At 39.7% G+C, this 20,222-nt stretch overlaps 1 protein-coding gene across 1 annotated transcript in view; it reads right to left on the reverse strand.

Annotated features, from left to right (window-relative positions):
* zcchc7 (zinc finger, CCHC domain containing 7) overlaps nt 1-20,222 on the reverse strand; it is a 73,068-nt gene extending 52,846 nt beyond the window's left edge. The window contains exons 1-3 of the mRNA XM_066659651.1: nt 19,959-20,222; nt 15,728-15,903; nt 14,036-14,458 (exon numbers count right to left, since the gene is read on the reverse strand). Of these exons, the coding sequence (XP_066515748.1) occupies nt 14,036-14,458; nt 15,728-15,890 (586 nt within the window). The 5' untranslated portion in view covers nt 15,891-15,903; nt 19,959-20,222. The remainder of the gene's footprint in view (nt 1-14,035; nt 14,459-15,727; nt 15,904-19,958) is intronic.

Below are 20,222 nucleotides of genomic sequence, written 5' to 3' on the forward strand. Positions count from 1 at the left end.
AGAAAGTAATCAGACATGGCAGAAAGTTTCTTAAAGTTCAGACCGCGGTCTTAAAAATCACACAGTCACAGTCGGACGCACCAGGGGGGTCACCAACAAGCGTACTCTCATTTCCCGCTTCTCGAGAAAAAAAAAAAAATACAGAGAGAGAGAGAGAGAGAGAGAGAGAGCCTTGACTCATTATCGCATTTAAATAATTAGTTCTCACTTATAGAACGCAAACAACTTCCTGTGGAATTGGTCTCAAGGAGGAAGGCCATGGGTGGGGGGATTTTTTTTTTGTTGTTTTTGCCCTTTTTTTTTCTTTTCTTTAATCAGAAAACAACCCACACAAATATTCTATATCGAACAAACGTTCACCCCAAACCAAATGAGCACCTGCAAAAAAACAAACACAGATGTTGCATTTGAGGTTTTCCGGGACGTCTCAGCTTCAGCTTGCTCGGATTTACCCGTGGCAGCCAGCTTGGTAGACTAATGTAAACACAGCCCAAAAAAAATACAAATTTAATAAGTGAACTTACTTCTACAGTAAAAAATAAACTCAAATAACTTGCTACCATTAGGTCAGGGGTTAGAGCTTAAGACATGAACGTTTCTATTATATTATGTTACAATGTAATATACTCCATTACATGACATTTTATGTTTTTGTCCAATGTGTTATTAACACAGTGATTGTGTTTTAAAAGATGTCCTCTGTGGTGGACGTGTTTTCAAACCCCTCAAAATCTGATTATTGAACCCCACTAACATTTCACCTTCACACGATTCTAACATTAACATTGCAGTAATAGGACAGTTTATAGTGACATAAGAATAACTGACATAACTGAATCATAAGCAGATTAGGGGCAAAACAGACTGTTGTTTGTGACAGTCCGCAATACAGTAAAAAAAAAAAAAAAAAAAACCTAGAACTTTTACTTTAAAGTCCTACTTGAAAACAGCCTTTACTTCTGTAACAGAAATATTATATATATATATATATATATATATATATATATATACACATACATACATACACACATTTCTCTTGTGAACTTTGCATATTTTTCATTGAACAGCAGAAATATACAGAAACATTACTCTTATGCTGTCACTACCTACTATCACCTTGCTACAGATACCAAACTTTTCCCTACAAATGTGCTTTTTTTTTTTTTACTGTAAAACTCCAGTGCTAGGCCCAGTGGAGAGGACTAAAACTGAGCTGCTGGTGGGATAGGTTCCTGCAGCGTGCCTCCTCTAATCAAACCCGCAGTGGAACCATTTCAGTATGAAATTGGGATGGAAGCCTGCCATCACGCCCCCCCAACCCCAAAATCTACTGCATAACGTGATTAAGGATACCTGCTGTCCCATGCAAAAGCCCACCCAAAAAGCCAGGCCTTAAAGGCAGACACACACAGAAACAGGATTTACTCGGCCCACGCTCTTTCCTTGGATCACCAAAGGCCCCTTTGCCCATCGAAACGGGTTGCTCTTAAGGTGGACGGAAAATCAACAGCATTTCAAAAGCACTTGGACAACCTGAGAATATTTCGAAAGGCTGTATATCTTTTTGTCCACCTTAAGAGGTTATTCAAAAGAAACGTTAACAGTAATCCAGCACGGATATATCAACAAATTCAATTTGAACTGTCAGATAAAAGCATCTATTCCCCTTTAACCACAGTCCAGTCAGAAACCTCCCCAGCTCCCCATTAAAACAGTGAGTAAATTATGATCTTTTACTACAGTTTATAAAAGATCTAATAAAGGAATTCAGGGCCTAATATCCCATAATAATCATGAACATATCAACCAATGGTAATACATCAAAACCCAATAGCACCAAAAATGACTCATAAATAAACAAATATTATTATTTTTAATCCAAATATTTATTCAATAAATATTCTAATGCATCCTTTTGAAGCACAACAGACACATCATCAAAAACGGACACATCTGTGTGCTGTCCATACTTTTATCTGATTAAATACCAGACCATGTCAACAGAACGAGGGTGGCATCGTTGATCCTTGCTCTCTAAACCTCTACAGACATAGCTGAAGCTGCTTAATGAAGAACTATACTTAAAAACATGCCTTTACCCTCTGTCAAACCACATAGATGTGTTTGTGTGTTTTACTACAACATTTGAACACAGCAGTTGTCCTTCACACTGTTTGAAATTTTAATGACGAATTGATGAATAGAAATGCTCCAAAATCAAAAGTCATCTTACATTGAAAATTATGAAGATATACATATTTTTTTCCAAAAAAAGTCTGTTTTGGAGATACATGTCTTGTTGTTGTACATGTCTTGATGATACCCACCCATATAATATATACAAATACATACAAAATTTCAAACATTTTGATAATGATTCTGCTACTCAGACTTTTTTCTATTTTATATGTTCAATACTCTTTTCTCATCTTTAAACATTGACATTTTAATCTTTATTACTAAATCCAATTGAAGGGAGCTTCCCCAAATAACTTTTATGAACTAAGACCCAAAATACAAACATAGTGTTAATGACACACAAATCAAAGCGGTAAATTACAGAGCAGGCTTTGTATTCATCTCCAGCTCTTACAAACAAAACAATGCACAATTCTGACAAACAACAAACAAGAGGCAAAATGTCTTCGCTCTGATTAAAAAAACCCTCTTCGCCAAAAAACAGGATATTGAACAAACACCTCTCACACTCAAGTGATTTTGCAGCAAGCGTGTATGTGTGTGTGTGTGTGTGTGTGTGGCGTCTGTTCAAACACACAGAGTGGAGAAATGGGTGTGGTGTTTCAGCTGAAGTGGCACTGCTGTGCCCAGATAAGGCCTGATGCCTATACCCCCCCCCCCCCCCCCCAAACACACACACACAAAAGTTACACTAGCACAAGTCTACACACAAACGCGCACACACACACACACAGATGATGCCCACATAGAGAAGATCAACACTCCTCTCTGCGCGCGCACACAATATTTCTGCTTGGCTCTGGTCCTGCATCTTTCCTCACCTATCCAACCTTTCCAAACCCCCCGCACCCCAACACACCACCACACACACACACACATTGCTCTGTCATATATTCAGATACATTAACAAAGATGCTACACAGTGTTGTCCTATAAGACACACAAAACCCCAATATCAGTTTCTGTTTTTACAGGATGGTCAGTCTACCAGACTGTACCGTGTATAACTTATGAACAATGTCCATTATTGACTATGCCTTTGAAGACGTTCTTAAAAACCATATTTTCACTGCTAGGAAAATGTTTATAATTAGACTATAACACGAACTATGTTTCCCTGTTTCGTTGTTTTTGTGTTTTTATTTTCTGACCTTATCTGAATACAGTTCTTTACACTATGTGAACATTTCATGATAAAAGTAGAAAAAGAGAAACATTATAAAAGGCCTTATAATAAGACTTAATCAATTTGAACATTAATGTATCATTGCTATCATTAACATTGTTACCACACTGGGGATATGAAATTTTGGTTCAGCAGAGATGATACATCTCTCTCTGCGGTCTGTGAATAAGTTCTTTTTTATGCATTTTTAAGGTCTATAATTATTTTATTTTCATTTATTTTTCTTTAATGAAAAAAAATACAACCCACTGAATACAGAGAAAGAGGAAAGACTATAAAAAATGACTGATTAAATGAATAACTGAATAAGATGCTGTAATGTCACTTAATGTTTCACTGTCAGAAGAAGTGCTTTATCCAGTTTCGTCCAATTCCTGATTTTGAAGCTTTACTGTTTATTTATTTGAGTAGTTTTTACTATTATACGTCATGTAATATAATTAGTATTAAACTGTATTGTTTGTATCACAATAACAGTGTCCTATTGCCCAGCATTATCCGCACGATGCACACATCCTCATGAACTTACAACACACTTACATCCTTCACACACATGTATACGAGTGCCCATTATCACACTATACACACGGTCACACACACACAAACACACTCTTTCCTCAGAAAATGCAATATGCATGTATGCAAATAGGTGGAAACACACAGACACAGACTCAGGCACACACACACACAACAAACGTGAGCCAATCCTACATCCATCACATTCTAATGAGTGGAAGTTTGGAGCTGGAGCATTTCCATTGTAAATGCAGCCCTTTTGCTTTCTTTGAAACAAGCCGCTGTAGCGTGAATCTCCAAGAGGGCTAGCTCACGCTCTCTCTCTCAAAATGGCAAGGCTCTGTGAAACAACACTGCCTCACATAACAAGGCCATGATTCCCAGCAAAATGGCTGCCCTTGAGCTCCAGAAACGCATCCACAGTAAACAAACAAACAAGTGTAATGATTTCCGCTAGAAAAGCATGCGTCTCGTCATGATGCCTAGGAACGTACATATAACCTGACCTCTCTATTCCACAAAACCAAGCCTGCGTCCCAAACGGTCTGCACTTATTGCACAACACAGTAATAATATTAGCTCAGTTGCCCATGTACTCTATAATCTATATGTCACTGTGAGCAGTCTATCATTCACAAGTGCACTATGTATTGTACAGGTACATCACTGTCACTAAAGGTACAAACAGTGTAAATTTAGCTTTAAAAGGTACAACATTTGTTTGAAGTACAGTTGTGTCCTTGCTACAATACGCACTCTGCTACAGAGAGAGTTCAATATTTGGAAATGTCCTGGAGATGAAATGGAGTATACAAAACCAATGCAATCTACTATTAATATAGAATATTGCACAATTATGTTCCCTAACTATAGGTACTGAATATGTAGCCTTGAGGGTACCACCACGGGGACTGTGAAAATTCTTCTTAAAAGGTGGTAACCAACACTTATCCAAAAATGATCTAGCATTAAGTAGGTGGGTGTAGAGAGGTAGAGAGAGATGGACAGCTGTCAATCATATTTTGGGAGAAGCAGAGGCCTTAAAGGCCTTAAGTACAGAAGAACAGAGAAAGAAAGAGAGGGAAGGAAAGCCTTGTTTGTAATCATGTTTATGCATTTTCTTAGTGTTAATTTTGTTATTATAACTTAGATTTATTCCTCCCTTTTCCCCACAAAAAATGTACCTTAGTACAAATAATAGACAAATCAATGGTCCTGCAGAATACCTGATTTGGCTTTATTAGACTGTTATTTGTTGTCCTTATTAATAAAATTAAATTGCACATTGTTAATTCTCAAATGTTCTTAGTGTTGTGTGTATCTTTCTGCATAAATACTTTGACAAAACTGTATCTGAATAGAGCTAAGCCAACAAAGCAAGAGAGAAATACAGAAGGAATGAAGGGAACAACAAAAGGAAACAGAAAAGGAGCAGAAAAAGAAAGAATGAAACAAAATTAAGAAACAGAAACTGAGAACAAGAAAGTTGTAATTTCCTTCTTGTCAGCAAAGTTTCAGTAGAACTCACCTTAAGCCATCATTCATGAGGCTAGATGAGACCTACACCAGCTTCTCCTGACTCAATCCATCCTCCATTTAACATCAGTGCACAAAATTATATAATTCTCCGTTTAATGTCTTTGTTCATGTTTATGTAGGTTTAGGTCAGTTGTAATGAAAGCTTATGAAAACGATATGTAGCCTTACGAAGGTGGGCCTACATTAGGGTCGGGCAATTAATCAAAAATGAATCAAAATAAAAATTCTGAATTTCTAACTGATGTAATTGTTGCCTATGTTGATTATATTACAGTTTCTGTTAATTCCATCCTAATTCTGTAAATGTGCCCACTGTGTGTGGCAGAAAAGCTCCCAACAAAAGAGAAGAGGGGAGAAAAAAAAGCTTCAATACTTAAATACAACATGTCTTAGTTTCACAAAACACTGTTAACAGTTAGAAATAGAAATATTGAAATCATTGAAGACTGCAATATGCAAATCAGCTCTCTAAACCAATCACAGTGTTTTATAGTATGCAGTATAACTCTGACCAAACACTGCTCAAGATGTGTCTTTTGAGACATATTTGGTCGACATTAATGCAGATTTATCAGTCTGTAAATAGGTCATAAAAAAGGTATAATTTATAAAATATATATTTATTATATATATATATATATATATATATATATATATATATATATATATATATATATATATATATATATATATATATATAAATATAAATCAATCACATCTCGATGCTGTCAGCTAATTACATTCACCATGAGCTGTGATTTTACATCCTAATTTGCACTATGTAGTACCTTAAGCCCAATATTAATACAATATTAGCCTATATTGTTCTCAAGTAAGCTCTATACGTCATAAACCAAAACAAACTAATGGAAATTTAGTCTTACCTTCATTTCAGAGACATAAAAAAACATACCTCACCACCATAAAAACCACACTTTCTCTCACACACTTGCTGTTTGGATTCACTCAGACTAGGAACAAAGTTTGGTGATCAAGGGGAGTCACTGAAGAGTGCAAAAAAAAAATTTGGGGATTTGGGGGGGGGGGGGGGGTGCAGGGAGGAAAAGGAGGAAATGAGAAGCTCAGCCAAGAAGAGAATAAAGAGAGAAATGGGGGAGAAAAAAAAAGTGTGACCAGTGAAGAAGGTCCGGAAAGTCAAGTTTAAGAGGCCGTCCTCCTTTTCTCTCTCAAACTTTCTTTAAGGATGCGCTTATTGCAGTGAACTGCTGGCCCTCCCCCTCCCCTGGAAAAAGAGTCTGACAGGTGGGTGTGCGTTTGGGCCGATGCCCTCTCCACTGGACTGGAAGGACAAATAGGATATCCAGGAAGGATTTGGGAATGTTTCTTTTTTTATTCCCTTCTTTTTTTCACCCTCTTCTCCCCATTTCCTCTCGTTCACCACCCACCTGCCTGGCTACTTGTCACAGCAGCAGTGACGGATAACTGACATGAGGGAGAGTCTATGTGCGTGTGTGTGGAGAGTTTGGGATACCCCCTCCTTTTGAGCACACAATACAAAAATTATGAATTGAAACCATGGATTTTGCATGGATTTCAAAATGACTAGCTTGCTTTTAAACGTTAAAGTTGCGTAAAGTCAAATCGTATTAACACATAAGTGTGTGCAATTTTGAACATCATAAATATCATATTGTTGTGGCTAGGGAGAGAAGACCGCAGACGAGCTAAATTCATTATTAATGTGAAATGGCTGAGGGTTTTTATATATATATATATATATATATATATATATATATATATATATATAGTACCAGTGGCACTGAGTGAGGGTGGTATGAATGTGCAGTGCTGGGTAAAGCATAGCATGTAAAGCCCTTATAGATCTACTGCCACTGAGCATGCATTAATGGTGCCAGTGGGGCTGGATACAGTCAAATCTTGTTGGTCAAGGAAATTGAGGCCCTTTGTTGCCCCACATTTGGGTAAACTTGCAAGTGTCTGCACAACCACAGCACAATGGATGACCCTCACCTTGACTGAACCACCTCTGTGGTCAGAGTAAAGCCCATGTCTGGCAAATTCGATGTGGTACAGTGTATATTTCAGGACCTTCTCATACTATTGTCTGGATGCAGACACTGCAGACAAACCAGTTTCAGGTTCTTTTTTACATGCCACTTGACCAACAAATTCTGCAACTCCAAAGACAAACTGGACCCCTGCTGATGTGTCCAGAAAGATCAGCTACAGTTTCAAATGATATTGAAAAATAAAATTTTTCGAGTAGTTTGTAGACAACCCCTAACTCTGAAGTGGACGCAGAAGTGATCGCAGACAGCATGTGAGGTAAAGCCTAAATGGTCTTAAGGAAAGGTTTAATTTGGCCAAACACTATAACAAATCTAATATGCAAGTATGTCACTGTAGTTACAGACGGAGGAAATCATGCCTATAGCCATTTAGCTTAGATTACACAAGACTTGAGACATGCCAATGTGTTTCCTGTGAGACCTAAAACTGTTCTGTCTGATGTCTGAAACTAGACATTGTGGGATGAGGAGGTCCTGAAATACACATTGTACCATGTAGGTGACCTTTTGTGCAGACACGATAGCCACCTGCAGTACAGTGTTCAACCAGCTCCACTCAACAGCCAGGTTTCAACAACAGTTCTAAACAGGGGAATACAGTAGTGTTTTAGCACAGAAATTAAAACAAAATTAAATATTTGTGAGGGCTTGTTTTTACATGTTTGAGAGGCTTCAGATTTTCTCACATGGATAGAAGTATTTCACATTTAGTCATATTGTGAGGACATTTTGAAGAAGCTCATACCTGCTATTTTTTTCTTAAATCAAATTTTTTACAAGAATGTGAAAAACTAAAAGAGTGAAATTATTTACTTTTAACTACTGATGTTAATATTTAGGTTAGGTGTAATGTTAATTAGCAACATCATTATCATTGATTTCAGTGGACATCCTCAAGTATAGCAGACCAGTGTGTGTGTGTGTGGAAAATACCTAATACCATATGCATCAATATGTGGCAGTGTATATAGCATTTAGCTACAGTGTAGCGGCCAGTTTTAGCATTGATCTGTCAACTCTCTCACGCTCACTTGCTCTTTCTTGCCCATGCACACGCTAGAGGTGGACGATATGGCCCTAAAATAATATCACAATATTTCAAGGTATTTTAGTGGTAACGATATTCTAGGCAATTTGAACAAAACACTGAAACTACTTTCATTGGTTTCAAGAAAACATGACTGCTATAAACTATATGTTATATTAATATTAATTTAAATATATTCCTATATAACACCATGGTTTATTGTACATCTGATATTTTGTAACCAAACCACCTCCACACGAGCAAATTACTTCACCTCAGAGCCACTTTCCGCTGTAATTCACTGTGCCTAAACTCATGTGAAGAATGTATGCCATATTGTTTAACTGCATGATGCAGAACAAGTCAGAGTATCACTGTTATCACAATATAGACATTTTGTTATCGTTTTAAAAATGATGACATTATTGTGAATGATACGATATGGCACAGCCCTAGCTTGCGCACACACACACACTTTGTCACCAGAAAGACAATTGGATTTGAGTCTGTCCCTGCATCGGTGTTCAGCTTTTATCTGCCAAATGAAATTAGTCACTGTTGTCTGAAAATCTTTGCTTGCGTGTCAAAAATGGTAACAACATTGTTGTGAACTCTCTCTCTTACTCACTCACTCACGCACACACGCACACAGGTTTGAGGTGTACACCAATAGGGGCACTTACAATACTTCTACTACAAAAGGGGGAAAAACAATCATGTGTGGGATAATTTAATAACTATTTAATAATTTATATGCCATCTCCAAAACCACAACCATGAACAAACAAACAAACAAACAAAAACACACACACACAGTTCTGACTGTCTTTTGATTTATGCTTATGCTGAGTACTTTGTTCTCTCTAGGTCTAGGTTTTGAGTAAAACAATACATAATTCCCAGCTTGCGTATTCTCCTCTGAAGCGCATGATATGGGATGAATGGAGAACATCTGTAATTGCGACTCTGGGCTTAGCACTATAGAAACTGCACTACCTACGTTTTGGACGAGGGGATTAAACCATTCCCCTCCCCTCCTCCCTGATTTAGTATAGTGCTATAAAAAAAAAGTATAATAGAAACAAAAAAAAACCCTAATCTTACCCATTTTGGTCATTCTTTACATTAGAGTCATTTAGGCACACTGAAGTAATATGGAAAGTGTCTCTGAATGATTGAAGTTATATTTGTAGTAAAATACATTTTTTTAATAAATAAAACCATGTAATATTTTATATATTATATATATTTAATATAATTAATAACATAACATTTTTTGCAATAGTGTGTTCTAAAAAATTAATAAAAGTATTTTTTATTGTTTCATCATATCGTCAAGGATATCGTTATCATGAAAATACCCTAAAATACCGTGATATTGTTTTAGGGCCATATCGTCCAACCCTATTCTCCAGTCTGTTTACATGCTGTGAGTTTGTGAAATCATCTACAGGTGTGTGTGTATGTGTATAATCATCCACAGGTGAGTGAGCGAGTGAGTGCGTGTGACACCTCTATGAGACCGAATGGGATTTCTGGCATTGTCCGTAAAGCTTGTCCAATCTAGCAACACTAACTATGGATGAAGGTGTGGTAGGAGGTCCATTGTGGAAATATGACTTTCAACCAGTCTAACAGATCCTTGTATTCAATTCCCAATAACACAAATCTCACACACCCCAACTGCCCCCCCAACCCCTCCATACACACACACACACACGTTACTTCCTAAGCCCTCTCCAATGTGAGTGACTCCCAAAACAGGGTCAAACCGCAGAGATCAGAGAGTGTGAGAAGAGAAAGCGGGAGAGAGCAAAGAGGAAAAAGTGGGGGAGAGAGAGAGAGAGAGAGAGAGAGAGAGAGACCCCTTTTGCCCCCTCTCAAATCCATCTGCGTGTGTGTGGTTGGGGGGGCACACAAAAGCAGTCCAGACTACAGGCCCCCCTCTTTACCCCCTTCTCTACACATGAGTGTGAGAGGCTTGAGCAGCAGAGCAGAAACAGCAGGCCCACCGAGCCACCGTGAGCTCAGCCCATTCAAATGAGAGGCAGAGGGAGTGAGATGATGATGAGAGAGAGAGAGAGTGCATGACAGTGAGAGACAGAGACGAGGCAAGAGTGAGATGATGAGAGCGAGAAAGTGAGCGAGAGATAGAGATGGGGCAAGGGTGAGATGATGAGAGCAAGAAAGTGAGTGAGTGAGTGAGAGAGCAAGAGAGAGTGTGTGAGTGAGAGATAGACAGGCAACAGCAAGAAAGAGAGTGAGACAGATTGGAAGAGGGAGAGAAAGAAGAAAAAAGAATGAGAAAGAGAGGGAGAGTGAGAAGGGGAAGTGAGAGAGGGGGGGGGACAGAGACACTGGGAAATAGAGAGATGGAAAGAGAGAGAAATGGGAAGGAAAAGATCAAGAGAGAGAGATTTGCTGAGGTTTGCAGGTCAGGTTAATGCACCGATCTTGAGAGATTTGCAAAGGCGTTTTTATTCATCTATGATTAAAAGTCTCTCGCTCTTTTTCTCTCTCTCTGACAAGGGGCTTGCTTTGTTTGTTTGTTTGTTTCTTCCTTCCAGCACATACAGGAAGATTCCCCTCATTGACTCTCCTGCATGTAAACACATGCATGCAGATTAGGTTTACAACACACACACACCACACTTCATGTTCTGTAATATTTACCAAGATATTACACATAAACACACAATTGTTTCACAAAAATCACAGCATAGCAGAATCGGAGGGAGACACAACCTGCATGGGTTTACACAAAATGTGCACATGCACATACAAACCAGGTACCATGCCAAAAGACTTGTCCATGTGAGGGTACACAGTCTTATATTGAAGCCTTGGAGACACTAGATCAGCAGTCGCCAAGACCATGGAAATCGATCTCAATAAATCATGGCTGCTTCAGTTATGGCATTTAAGTTACTATTGCTGCATCATTCTTTATTCGCAAGCTACTTAAGCAGGGACATATAAAGCTGGGGTCACACAGGGTTTGTGTCCGCGAATACTGACACGCAAATTTGCGTCCCTGACCAGTAAGGTTGGGCGGTATAACCGTATACCACGGTATTTAAAAATGTAGACAGTATCTTAAAATGGGGGCGGTATTTATGACGTGTGTGTGGTGTGTCAAGTTTCGGTTGTGTCTTTAAAAGTCGGCTAAAAATGTTCATGTGCATTTAAGAGAGCCACAGGGAGGGGGCGCTGTTGGAGCTCAACGACTGCTAATGTCACGGTGTGAAAACGGGAGGAGAAAAGCATAAGCCCAGTAGCCCACCGCAGTTGTAAGTTTAGCGCTGAGTTTTGGTTAAAAGAGAAAGGAATTAAGCTGTTAAAAGAATTTTCAGAAAATCCTTCACTCGACTTTGTGTTCACAGGTATATGGCTTTATCCTCTAAATAGTTGTTTTGAGCCTCAATTTGCTGAAAAATCTGCGGTGGTGTGCTAAACCACAAGTGCCCGTTAGCGCTAGCTGTGCTTCTAAACAGCGTACACGGTCTTATTTCGCTTATTTTCAAACATTTCTGTTCCTTCAGCACCAGTTGCTGAAAATTGCTCTCTCCCAGAAACAGTTTTTTATCGTCAAGATGTGTGTTGGTGAGCACTGGCGGACTGTGTTCAAAATTCAGTCGACTTTGTGCTCAAAGATATAAGGCCCAGTGCAGTCTGACTGAGCACCCCCTCCCTACGGTAATACCGTATACCGAGATAATATTTTGAGATGGTATTACGGTATGAAAAATGTGGATACCACCCATCCCTACAGACCAGTAGTGCCACTGCTCTGTCTCTGCTCTCTCTAAGCAGACACGTCGGCAGCGCAGACAGTTTCTGTTTCAAAACGGGAGATATTACACAAATATTTCATGCGGATTACATATTACAACACAGCAAGAGTCACAGTATGCTCCAGTGTTCTGTCGAGTTGTGCTACCCTGTGAGCACCCATATTGTGCTTAGTAGAAAAGGTAGGATATTTGGATAGGCTAAAAGAAGTTTATCAGAAAATGCTCCCAACAGAAGGAAGAGATATGCATAGTCTAAATTCCCTTATGAGGGCAAAGATAAGGTAACTGAAGGTAATTTCAGTGATAATACGTTGATTCTAAATGTATTAATTTTTCAACATTTGTTTCAGCTGGTACGGTTTTGGAACGCTGAAGCAAAAAACAGTAAGCTAAGATTGTATAATGCACCAGAGAAAAAAAATGGAAGATTTCCCATAAAAAACACATGAAAACAAAAAATTGTGGGTCTGAGCATGTGCAGAGCTGCTGTAGGGTAGTTATTAATAGGAAGCACAACATGTCAGAACACCTGTTTAGCTCTTAAAGACAGCCTTAGGCACTACCACTACAGCCAACACTGCTGTACATTAATGAAACAAGTAATTTATGTTATTGGAGGCGATGGGGACGTACACAGCTTTGTTTTTTTAAGCAGCCTAAGCCTGGCATTTACGCTGGTAGATCTTTCATTTGTTCAGCTTGCAAAAGTGATTTTGTACGTAAAATGTTTGATGACCACTGCACAAATTTATAAACAGACTGGGTATTTCACATTACACAACTGTTTTTGCCAGAGACTGGAATAATGTCAGGCACACACTACACGACCGGGGATAATTCACTACACGACCCCAAACTCCTAACCTAAACATGATATTTAGGTTTCCTAGTAGACATAGATTAACACAGATGTACAACTCACTGCGGTAACTGTTTGTGCTGCTATTTGTTTAGATCCACAAAGAACTGGAAAAAAAAACGTAAAAAATGTACTTGGGTCGTGGATGGTTCAGAAACATTAGCGGTAGCAGTGGCATGCCACAGTGCTGTATCTTTAAAGGTGGAATGGAAAATTTCAATAAATTAACGATTTAATCTGTACTTCACCCAAGAGCTCCTCTGCATGCACCTGTGTTTACTTTCCGTGCTCTGTTCTCATTGGCTGTTGACGGGACTCGTTCAGACTTCAGTTGGTGAAGAGTTTACACTACGAGACCATGTCCATGTCAAGTTGAATATATTAAACTTATGTTGTGGCTGGCCAGAAAACCCCTTGCAAATTACCTGACATTCCCACCACCACCCCATCCTGCTGGGGGTCTGCATTTCTTTATGATCAACAATTCCCTCTGGCCAATCAGGTCTTTGCAATGTTTGCACACCACGTTTAGTCCTACTGGGTTCACTAGGAATCACAAGAGAGAAGATAATAAAAGACCTGTTTGCCGGTATGAGGTACCAAATTTGTCAAATGGAAAAGCAAAAAAGCAGAGTAGAGCCAAGCCAAGCTGAGTAGGACCTATGCAGTGGAAAAGCAACATTTGTAATGGCACAGCTTTACAATGAAGCTAAAGGGAACTGGGGCTTATAAAGTGACCAGTGAGTGGCAGCATAACATGTGTGTTTTCAATACAATGGCCAGTTAACGAAAGCAGAAGGTAGGGGTTCCCATTAAAAGCTCCAGGAAGTATAAATCTACACACACACAAACACACATTTGTACCTTGCTGTCCACTGCTGTGTTTCCCAGACACGTTCAGCTGGATGTCCTGGTCTCCTTCCTCCCTTCCTCTGCCTAGAATCATCCAGCTCTCCAGGCCGTCCGAATCCGAGTCCGAGTCGAAATCAGCCACAAAAGGAAGAATGGATTCTGAGTCGTCCGAGCTGTCGCCCGATTCCACAATGACCACTTCCACTGGGGCTTTCCTCTGAGGAGGACACATCAGAGAGTGGTGTCCCAGTTTTTTACCGCTCCTCTGGTTGCGGTCCCGTGACTTCTGCCCTTTAGTGGTACATACGCTTTCCTCTGTCTCAGGGGCATCTGAGATCAAGATGGCATCTGAGTCAATCACAATGACCTCGGGAATGGTTGGGTCTCTCTGTGCAGACTCGGCTGTTGCCTTCTGTGGTCTCTCTTGAGAAGAGCCTAGGGTGGAACAATATGTACATTATGTCTGTTACTGACAATAGTAAACAAAAGTAAAAAGTAGTGCTGTTGATTGATTAAAAAAACCATTCAACAAATTCATCGCACAATTTGCTTCAATTAATCATAGTGTTAAATCAATATAAAATCAACACAATGGAAATACACTGAACAACGGAAATAAACGCTGGATTAGGAACACCTACCTTGTATCTACACACACAGTGACCACACAGGAGTGCATTGTAGTTCTACAATTACAGACTATAGTCCACCTCTTTCTCTGCTTACTGTCTTATCCCCATTTCACCCTGCTCTTCAATGGTCAGGACCACCACATAGCAGGTATGATTTGGATGGTGGATAACTCTCAGTGCTGGAGTGACACTGACGTGGATTTGGTGTATTATTGCATGTTGTGCAGGTAAGAGCGGATCAGTCACAGCAGTGCTGCTGGAGTTTTTAAACCCCTCAGTGTCACTGATTGACTAACAATAGTCAGCCAACCAAAAACATCCAGCCGACAGCACCGTGTCTCCACTGATTTAGGACTAGAGGACGACCAACACAGATTGTAAAGCAACACATGAGCTACTGTCTCTCACTTTACATCTACAAGGTGAGCCAATGAGGTGAGTGAACAGTAAGTGGACACAGTCGGTCTGTCCCAAAACCTAGTGAGCTGTCTACATAGAAAGCATTTTACGTCATAGTGTGAGCGCACCCAACATGTAAGCTATATCAGTTCTTAGATAACTTAGAAATGCTGCCTACTGAGGTACCTTAATCTGGCCAAATTTACAGGATAGGAAAACCTATGGCGCTGACTCTGAGGTGGTGACAGTCACCAACGTAGGTAAACACCGGCTGCATGCATTGGGCAGGAATGACCCTGACGCTATCCCTCTCCAACTAGAGTGCCTCAATAATCTGCCTCATGAAGACAGACGTCTGTTAGAGCGCCGCTTACTTAAAACAGCTGCCTACAGAGTCACTGCCTACTTAGGCAGCTCACTAGGTGTTGGGCCAGACAGTTTATAAACTCCCAAAGCAACTGCCACACCACCACCACCACATCAGTGTCACTGCAGCATTGAGTATGATTCACCACCCAAATCATATCTGCTCTGTGGTGGTCCTGACCATTGAAGAGCAGTTTGAAAGTCGGCAATCAAAGTATGTAGAACAACAAGTTGCTGCTGATAGTCAGTGGAGCTGATAAAATGGACACTGAGTGGAGGTGGTCATGATACTCAAATATGATCCTACCAGGGTCAGCATGTTCCTCCTGGTCCTCTGCACTGTAGTGGAGCTGGGAATAGAGCTGAAACTCCAGCTCACTGTCAGGCTCGGACAGGCTGGAGATGTCCTCATCTTCCTCACAGTACAGTTGATCTTCGTACTCCTCCCGCTCCTGGTACCCCGAGAACATCTCAAGGAAACCCCTAAAGAAAGACACCCACAAACCCAACATCAGCTTTCTTAGGTCCCCCTCAAACAGACAAGACACAAGCAAAAAGAAATGATAACCTTGGTTTCAGCTTCAGTAAGGTTTGCTTTAAAATCATATACATTACACTGTTCTATTTCTCCTCAGGCCCATTGACCCCACTAACTGGACTCAAAGGTGCCCCCTCTACCATACCCAGTACATCACTGCCACCACCTCTCCCCTCTGTCCACTGAGATGTGACCTCATGCCATCAAACCACGGGTCAGCAGCTGACGAAACCAACAACAAACAAGAACTGGAAAGGTGTGTTAGGACCCGAATCAAACCCTTTCGTGTTCAACTTGTCCCAGACAGTAAACCTGGATGGCAAGAAAGTAAGGACACGGTAGCCAAATCAATGACCCATACATCATATACAACAGTCCCCAGGTTCTATGATAGCAAGACAAAATCTATGTGAATAAGTTGCTTTTTGCTGTGGTGATTCACTGAATTAATATCTGTTAACAGCACCATTCATTTTCCTTTTTAGTATAATACAGATATGTTTAATGTCTTTATTCATCCACTGGAACTTGCCTAATTATAAAAATGTCTCTGCCATGCTATCTGTCTGCAGCACCAAAAAATGTTCAACGAGCTCAGATCAACAGTTACATTTACAGAGAAATCCTGTCCATGTTAGCTATTTAAAAGCTACCTTCACATGTGGTAATTCTAGAGACGTGTAGCAGCTAGAAATATGTCAATAGATGGAACAATGCTCTTAAAACTGGTGTAAAGGTTAACATATTAATCTATAAGAAGGCATAGGTAGTCAAATCTTGGTCATTTAAAAGATACACAAACTATGGACTCACAGAACCAATCACATTTTGATGTTAACCCAGCCAACAGACAGCAAGGTCCATACTGGTTGACCATGGGTTAGCTGTGTTCATGATGGACATGGGCACTGGGTGAGTAGGGACATATGGGGTTTTTCCACTGCATGGAACCTACATGACTCAGCACAGCTCTTTTGCTTTTCCACTGGCCAAATCTGGTACCTGGTTCCTGGCACCTGGTAGGTTTTCAGTCCCAGTTCACTCTGGGTTCCAACCGTGCCGAGTAGGTCCTAAATGGTGATGTGTAAACCCTGCAGAGCGCTGACTGTCCAGGGAGCCATGTAAATCACCAAGAAATGCAGAGCTCATTCAAATCCAGCACAAACTCACCACTTGTAAAATCTCTTAAGTTACAGCAGAACTTAAGACAAACCTAGTTTGGATCCTTTGGCTCTAGTTAACTTCCAGCCTGTTTCTAATCTTCCTGTCCTGGCTAAAGTCCTCAAACGTACTGTTGCTAGTCAACATTATATCTAACTTGAAACACTCAGTCTTTTGAACCATTCCATTCTGGATTACGTCCCTTCCGCAGCACTGAAACCGTCTTTGTAAATGTACTAAATAGTCTCCTTTTAGATGTGGACTCTGGCACTCTCTGTAGCCTTTCCCTACTAGATCTTACCGCAGCTGTTGACACAGTAAGTCACCCTCTCCTTCTGTAGAGGCTGAGGGATTAATTGTTTCACCCTGGACTGGTTCACATTGAATCTAACTCACAGAAAAGTTTGTTAGTTTTCTGGTCATATTTCTTCCATTTCTATTACTCAAGGATCAGTCCTTGGGCCCCTTCTCTTCATTGTATACATATCTTGCATCATTTTAATATGGACTTTTATTGCTATGTGAATGACATCCAGATTTATTTTAGAACTAAATCCATTAAAAACACACCTCTTGACCAGTTAGAAACCTGTTTATCAGAAATCAGAATATGGATGAATCACAATTTTCTCATGTTAAATAGTGACAAGACTGAATTCATGCTAACCTGTTCTGTATCAATTTTCAAAAAACTGGTTCCCTTTCTCTCTTTATTGATTATTTAAGTGCATCTCCTTCTTCCCTGGTTCGTAATCTAGGTTTAATCCCCAACTCTTTCACTTAGTGCACGCATCAGTTCTATAATCAACATATCATATTTACATGTGTGTAATATTGCCAAAATTAGGCACTCTCTTTCTCAATCTGCTGCTGAAATCCTTATTCATGCCTTCATCTCCACCTGCTTGGACTGCTCCAACTCTCTCCTCTATGGCATCAGCTCTTCTTCTGTCCACAGACTTCAGATTGCTAAAAACACTGCTTCCAGCCTTCTCATCCACACACACACCAAATCTTCCAAGTCCGTTCTCCAAAATCTTCACTGGATTCCCATAAAGTACTGGATTCGATTCAAAATATTCCTTCTGACTAACAAAGCTCTAAATAACCTTGCTCCTGTCTGCTCTTCTTCAAACTTACAAATCCACTGGCACACTTAGGTCTTCCTCAGCCAGGCTTAATGTCCCATCTTCCAGCATCCACAGCTATGATGACTGTGCTTCTCTAGGTCTATTTCGCAACTCTGGAACTCTCTTCCCCCTCTGGTCCAACAGTTTCCAACTCTCTCTATATTCAAATCCAACCTCAAAAAACATATTTTCTCCCTTGAGTATAAAATATTCCTTTAAAATTAATCTATTCCTGCTCGTTGTGTACTGCTAGTTAATGTTTTTATACAAATGATTTGTACGTCTTTCAATGTTTATGTATGGAAAATTGTAAGCGTCTGAGTTCTTGAAAAGCAAAATATAATGTATTATTATGATTAAAATTAAAAACAAGTTCCACTGAATATATCCAAGCAGACACAGGGAGAAGAGAAGAGAGCAAAACCACATGTAAGTCAGACAAATCTTGCTGATACACAACTGGGTTGCCCATTTTGTCCCCACATGGATGTGTAGGCTGAGAGAACAGCAAAAATTCTCAGACAGTAACCCAGCTTATATTTAACACATGCCAAGAACAGTTTAATATTGAAATATATATGGTGATAAGGATATCAGTCAGCCCTACTGTTCAATGTAGACTCTTGTACATTGACAATATGTTGAAAATGGAGGCTTAAATCAACAGACTACACATATTCAGAACCAAATTTACAAAGGCCAAACCAAGAACCTGCATTTTCCTCTCTATAGCTTTATACGCTTTATGGATATAAAAAATCTTAGTTATTCTCATTTGTTCGCACATAGAATCCACATGACACTATTTAAAAATACATTATGAAGTCCACCGATTAAGCTTCGTTTGGTGTAAAAAACCATGTAAATGTTGCTTTAGTTACATTTCCAGAAGAGAAAAAAAGAGAAAACCACGTTACAGTCCCTCTGCTACACAAGCTAATGTTAAGCTAAACTATAAAACATTAAAGCTCCTTACAGGCTTTCGTTCATTTAAACTCTTAATTGTCACCTTTTACAGTCAAGCATATTTTGTATTGGCCTTAAAAGAGGTCAAATTGGAGAAAATGTTCATTTAAGGTCTATGTCTCAGGGACCTTTAAGTTTAAAACGTTTAGCGTAGTAGATGTTAGGCCTTCAGGAAAGATAGGGTCGTGTTCCAAATGGCTCATTGATCCCTGTGAGTGTGCGATGTGTGTTGTACATTTTTAGCTTTTCCACCAAAGTGGGTCACTGTTTGTCCATGTACTATGTCATAAATTCAAAACTACTCTTTGAAATATATTATTGTGCACTGTTTTGGGCACAGTAGACACTAATACCTCAAGCTTTATGTTGTACACTATGTAGGGCGCAAGGAGCAAATTGGGACTCAGCTAAAAGGCAGTCGAGTTTGTTTTTGTCCAAACAAATAAAGAATCGCCTCTCATGTCGATTTGAAACAATAAACATAAACATTAGAAGTCATAGTAGGCTGTAAGTGACTGTAAAACGCTTGTAAATGCGATATTAAAAGACATTTAAGTGTATTTATTACTATTAGAGGCACTAGTATCCACGTGTGTTGCTACGAATGAGCGAGGAGCCGGTTGTTTATAAGCCAACCGAACCGTTTAAGTGTGTTAAAAATAGATACGACTAGAACATGAACGAGTAACCGATTTTACAAACATAAAGATGATTAAATGTTTATTTGATGTGCGAATTCTAACCTGCTCAGTTTGTTCCAGTATTTTGAAGCGCAGTTGTCGGTGTCCGCCGCTACGTGCAGAATCGTGTTGGCCAACAGTGAACTATCGCGGGGACAGAGCGCCTGGAGCCGGCATCGGAGCTAAGGGGTTATTGATCGGAAACCCCAATGATGGTGTGTCAAAACCCTGGAAAACATGCGCTTTTACTGAGAGAAAATCGCGGTGTCTCGGTCTGTGGACCTTTCTTCTGAATGAACATGGCTTTAGTGTTACAGCAACAGAGAT

Source organism: Hoplias malabaricus, chromosome 2 (assembly GCF_029633855.1).
Source record: "Hoplias malabaricus isolate fHopMal1 chromosome 2, fHopMal1.hap1, whole genome shotgun sequence".
Taxonomy (NCBI): Eukaryota; Metazoa; Chordata; class Actinopteri; order Characiformes; family Erythrinidae; genus Hoplias; species Hoplias malabaricus.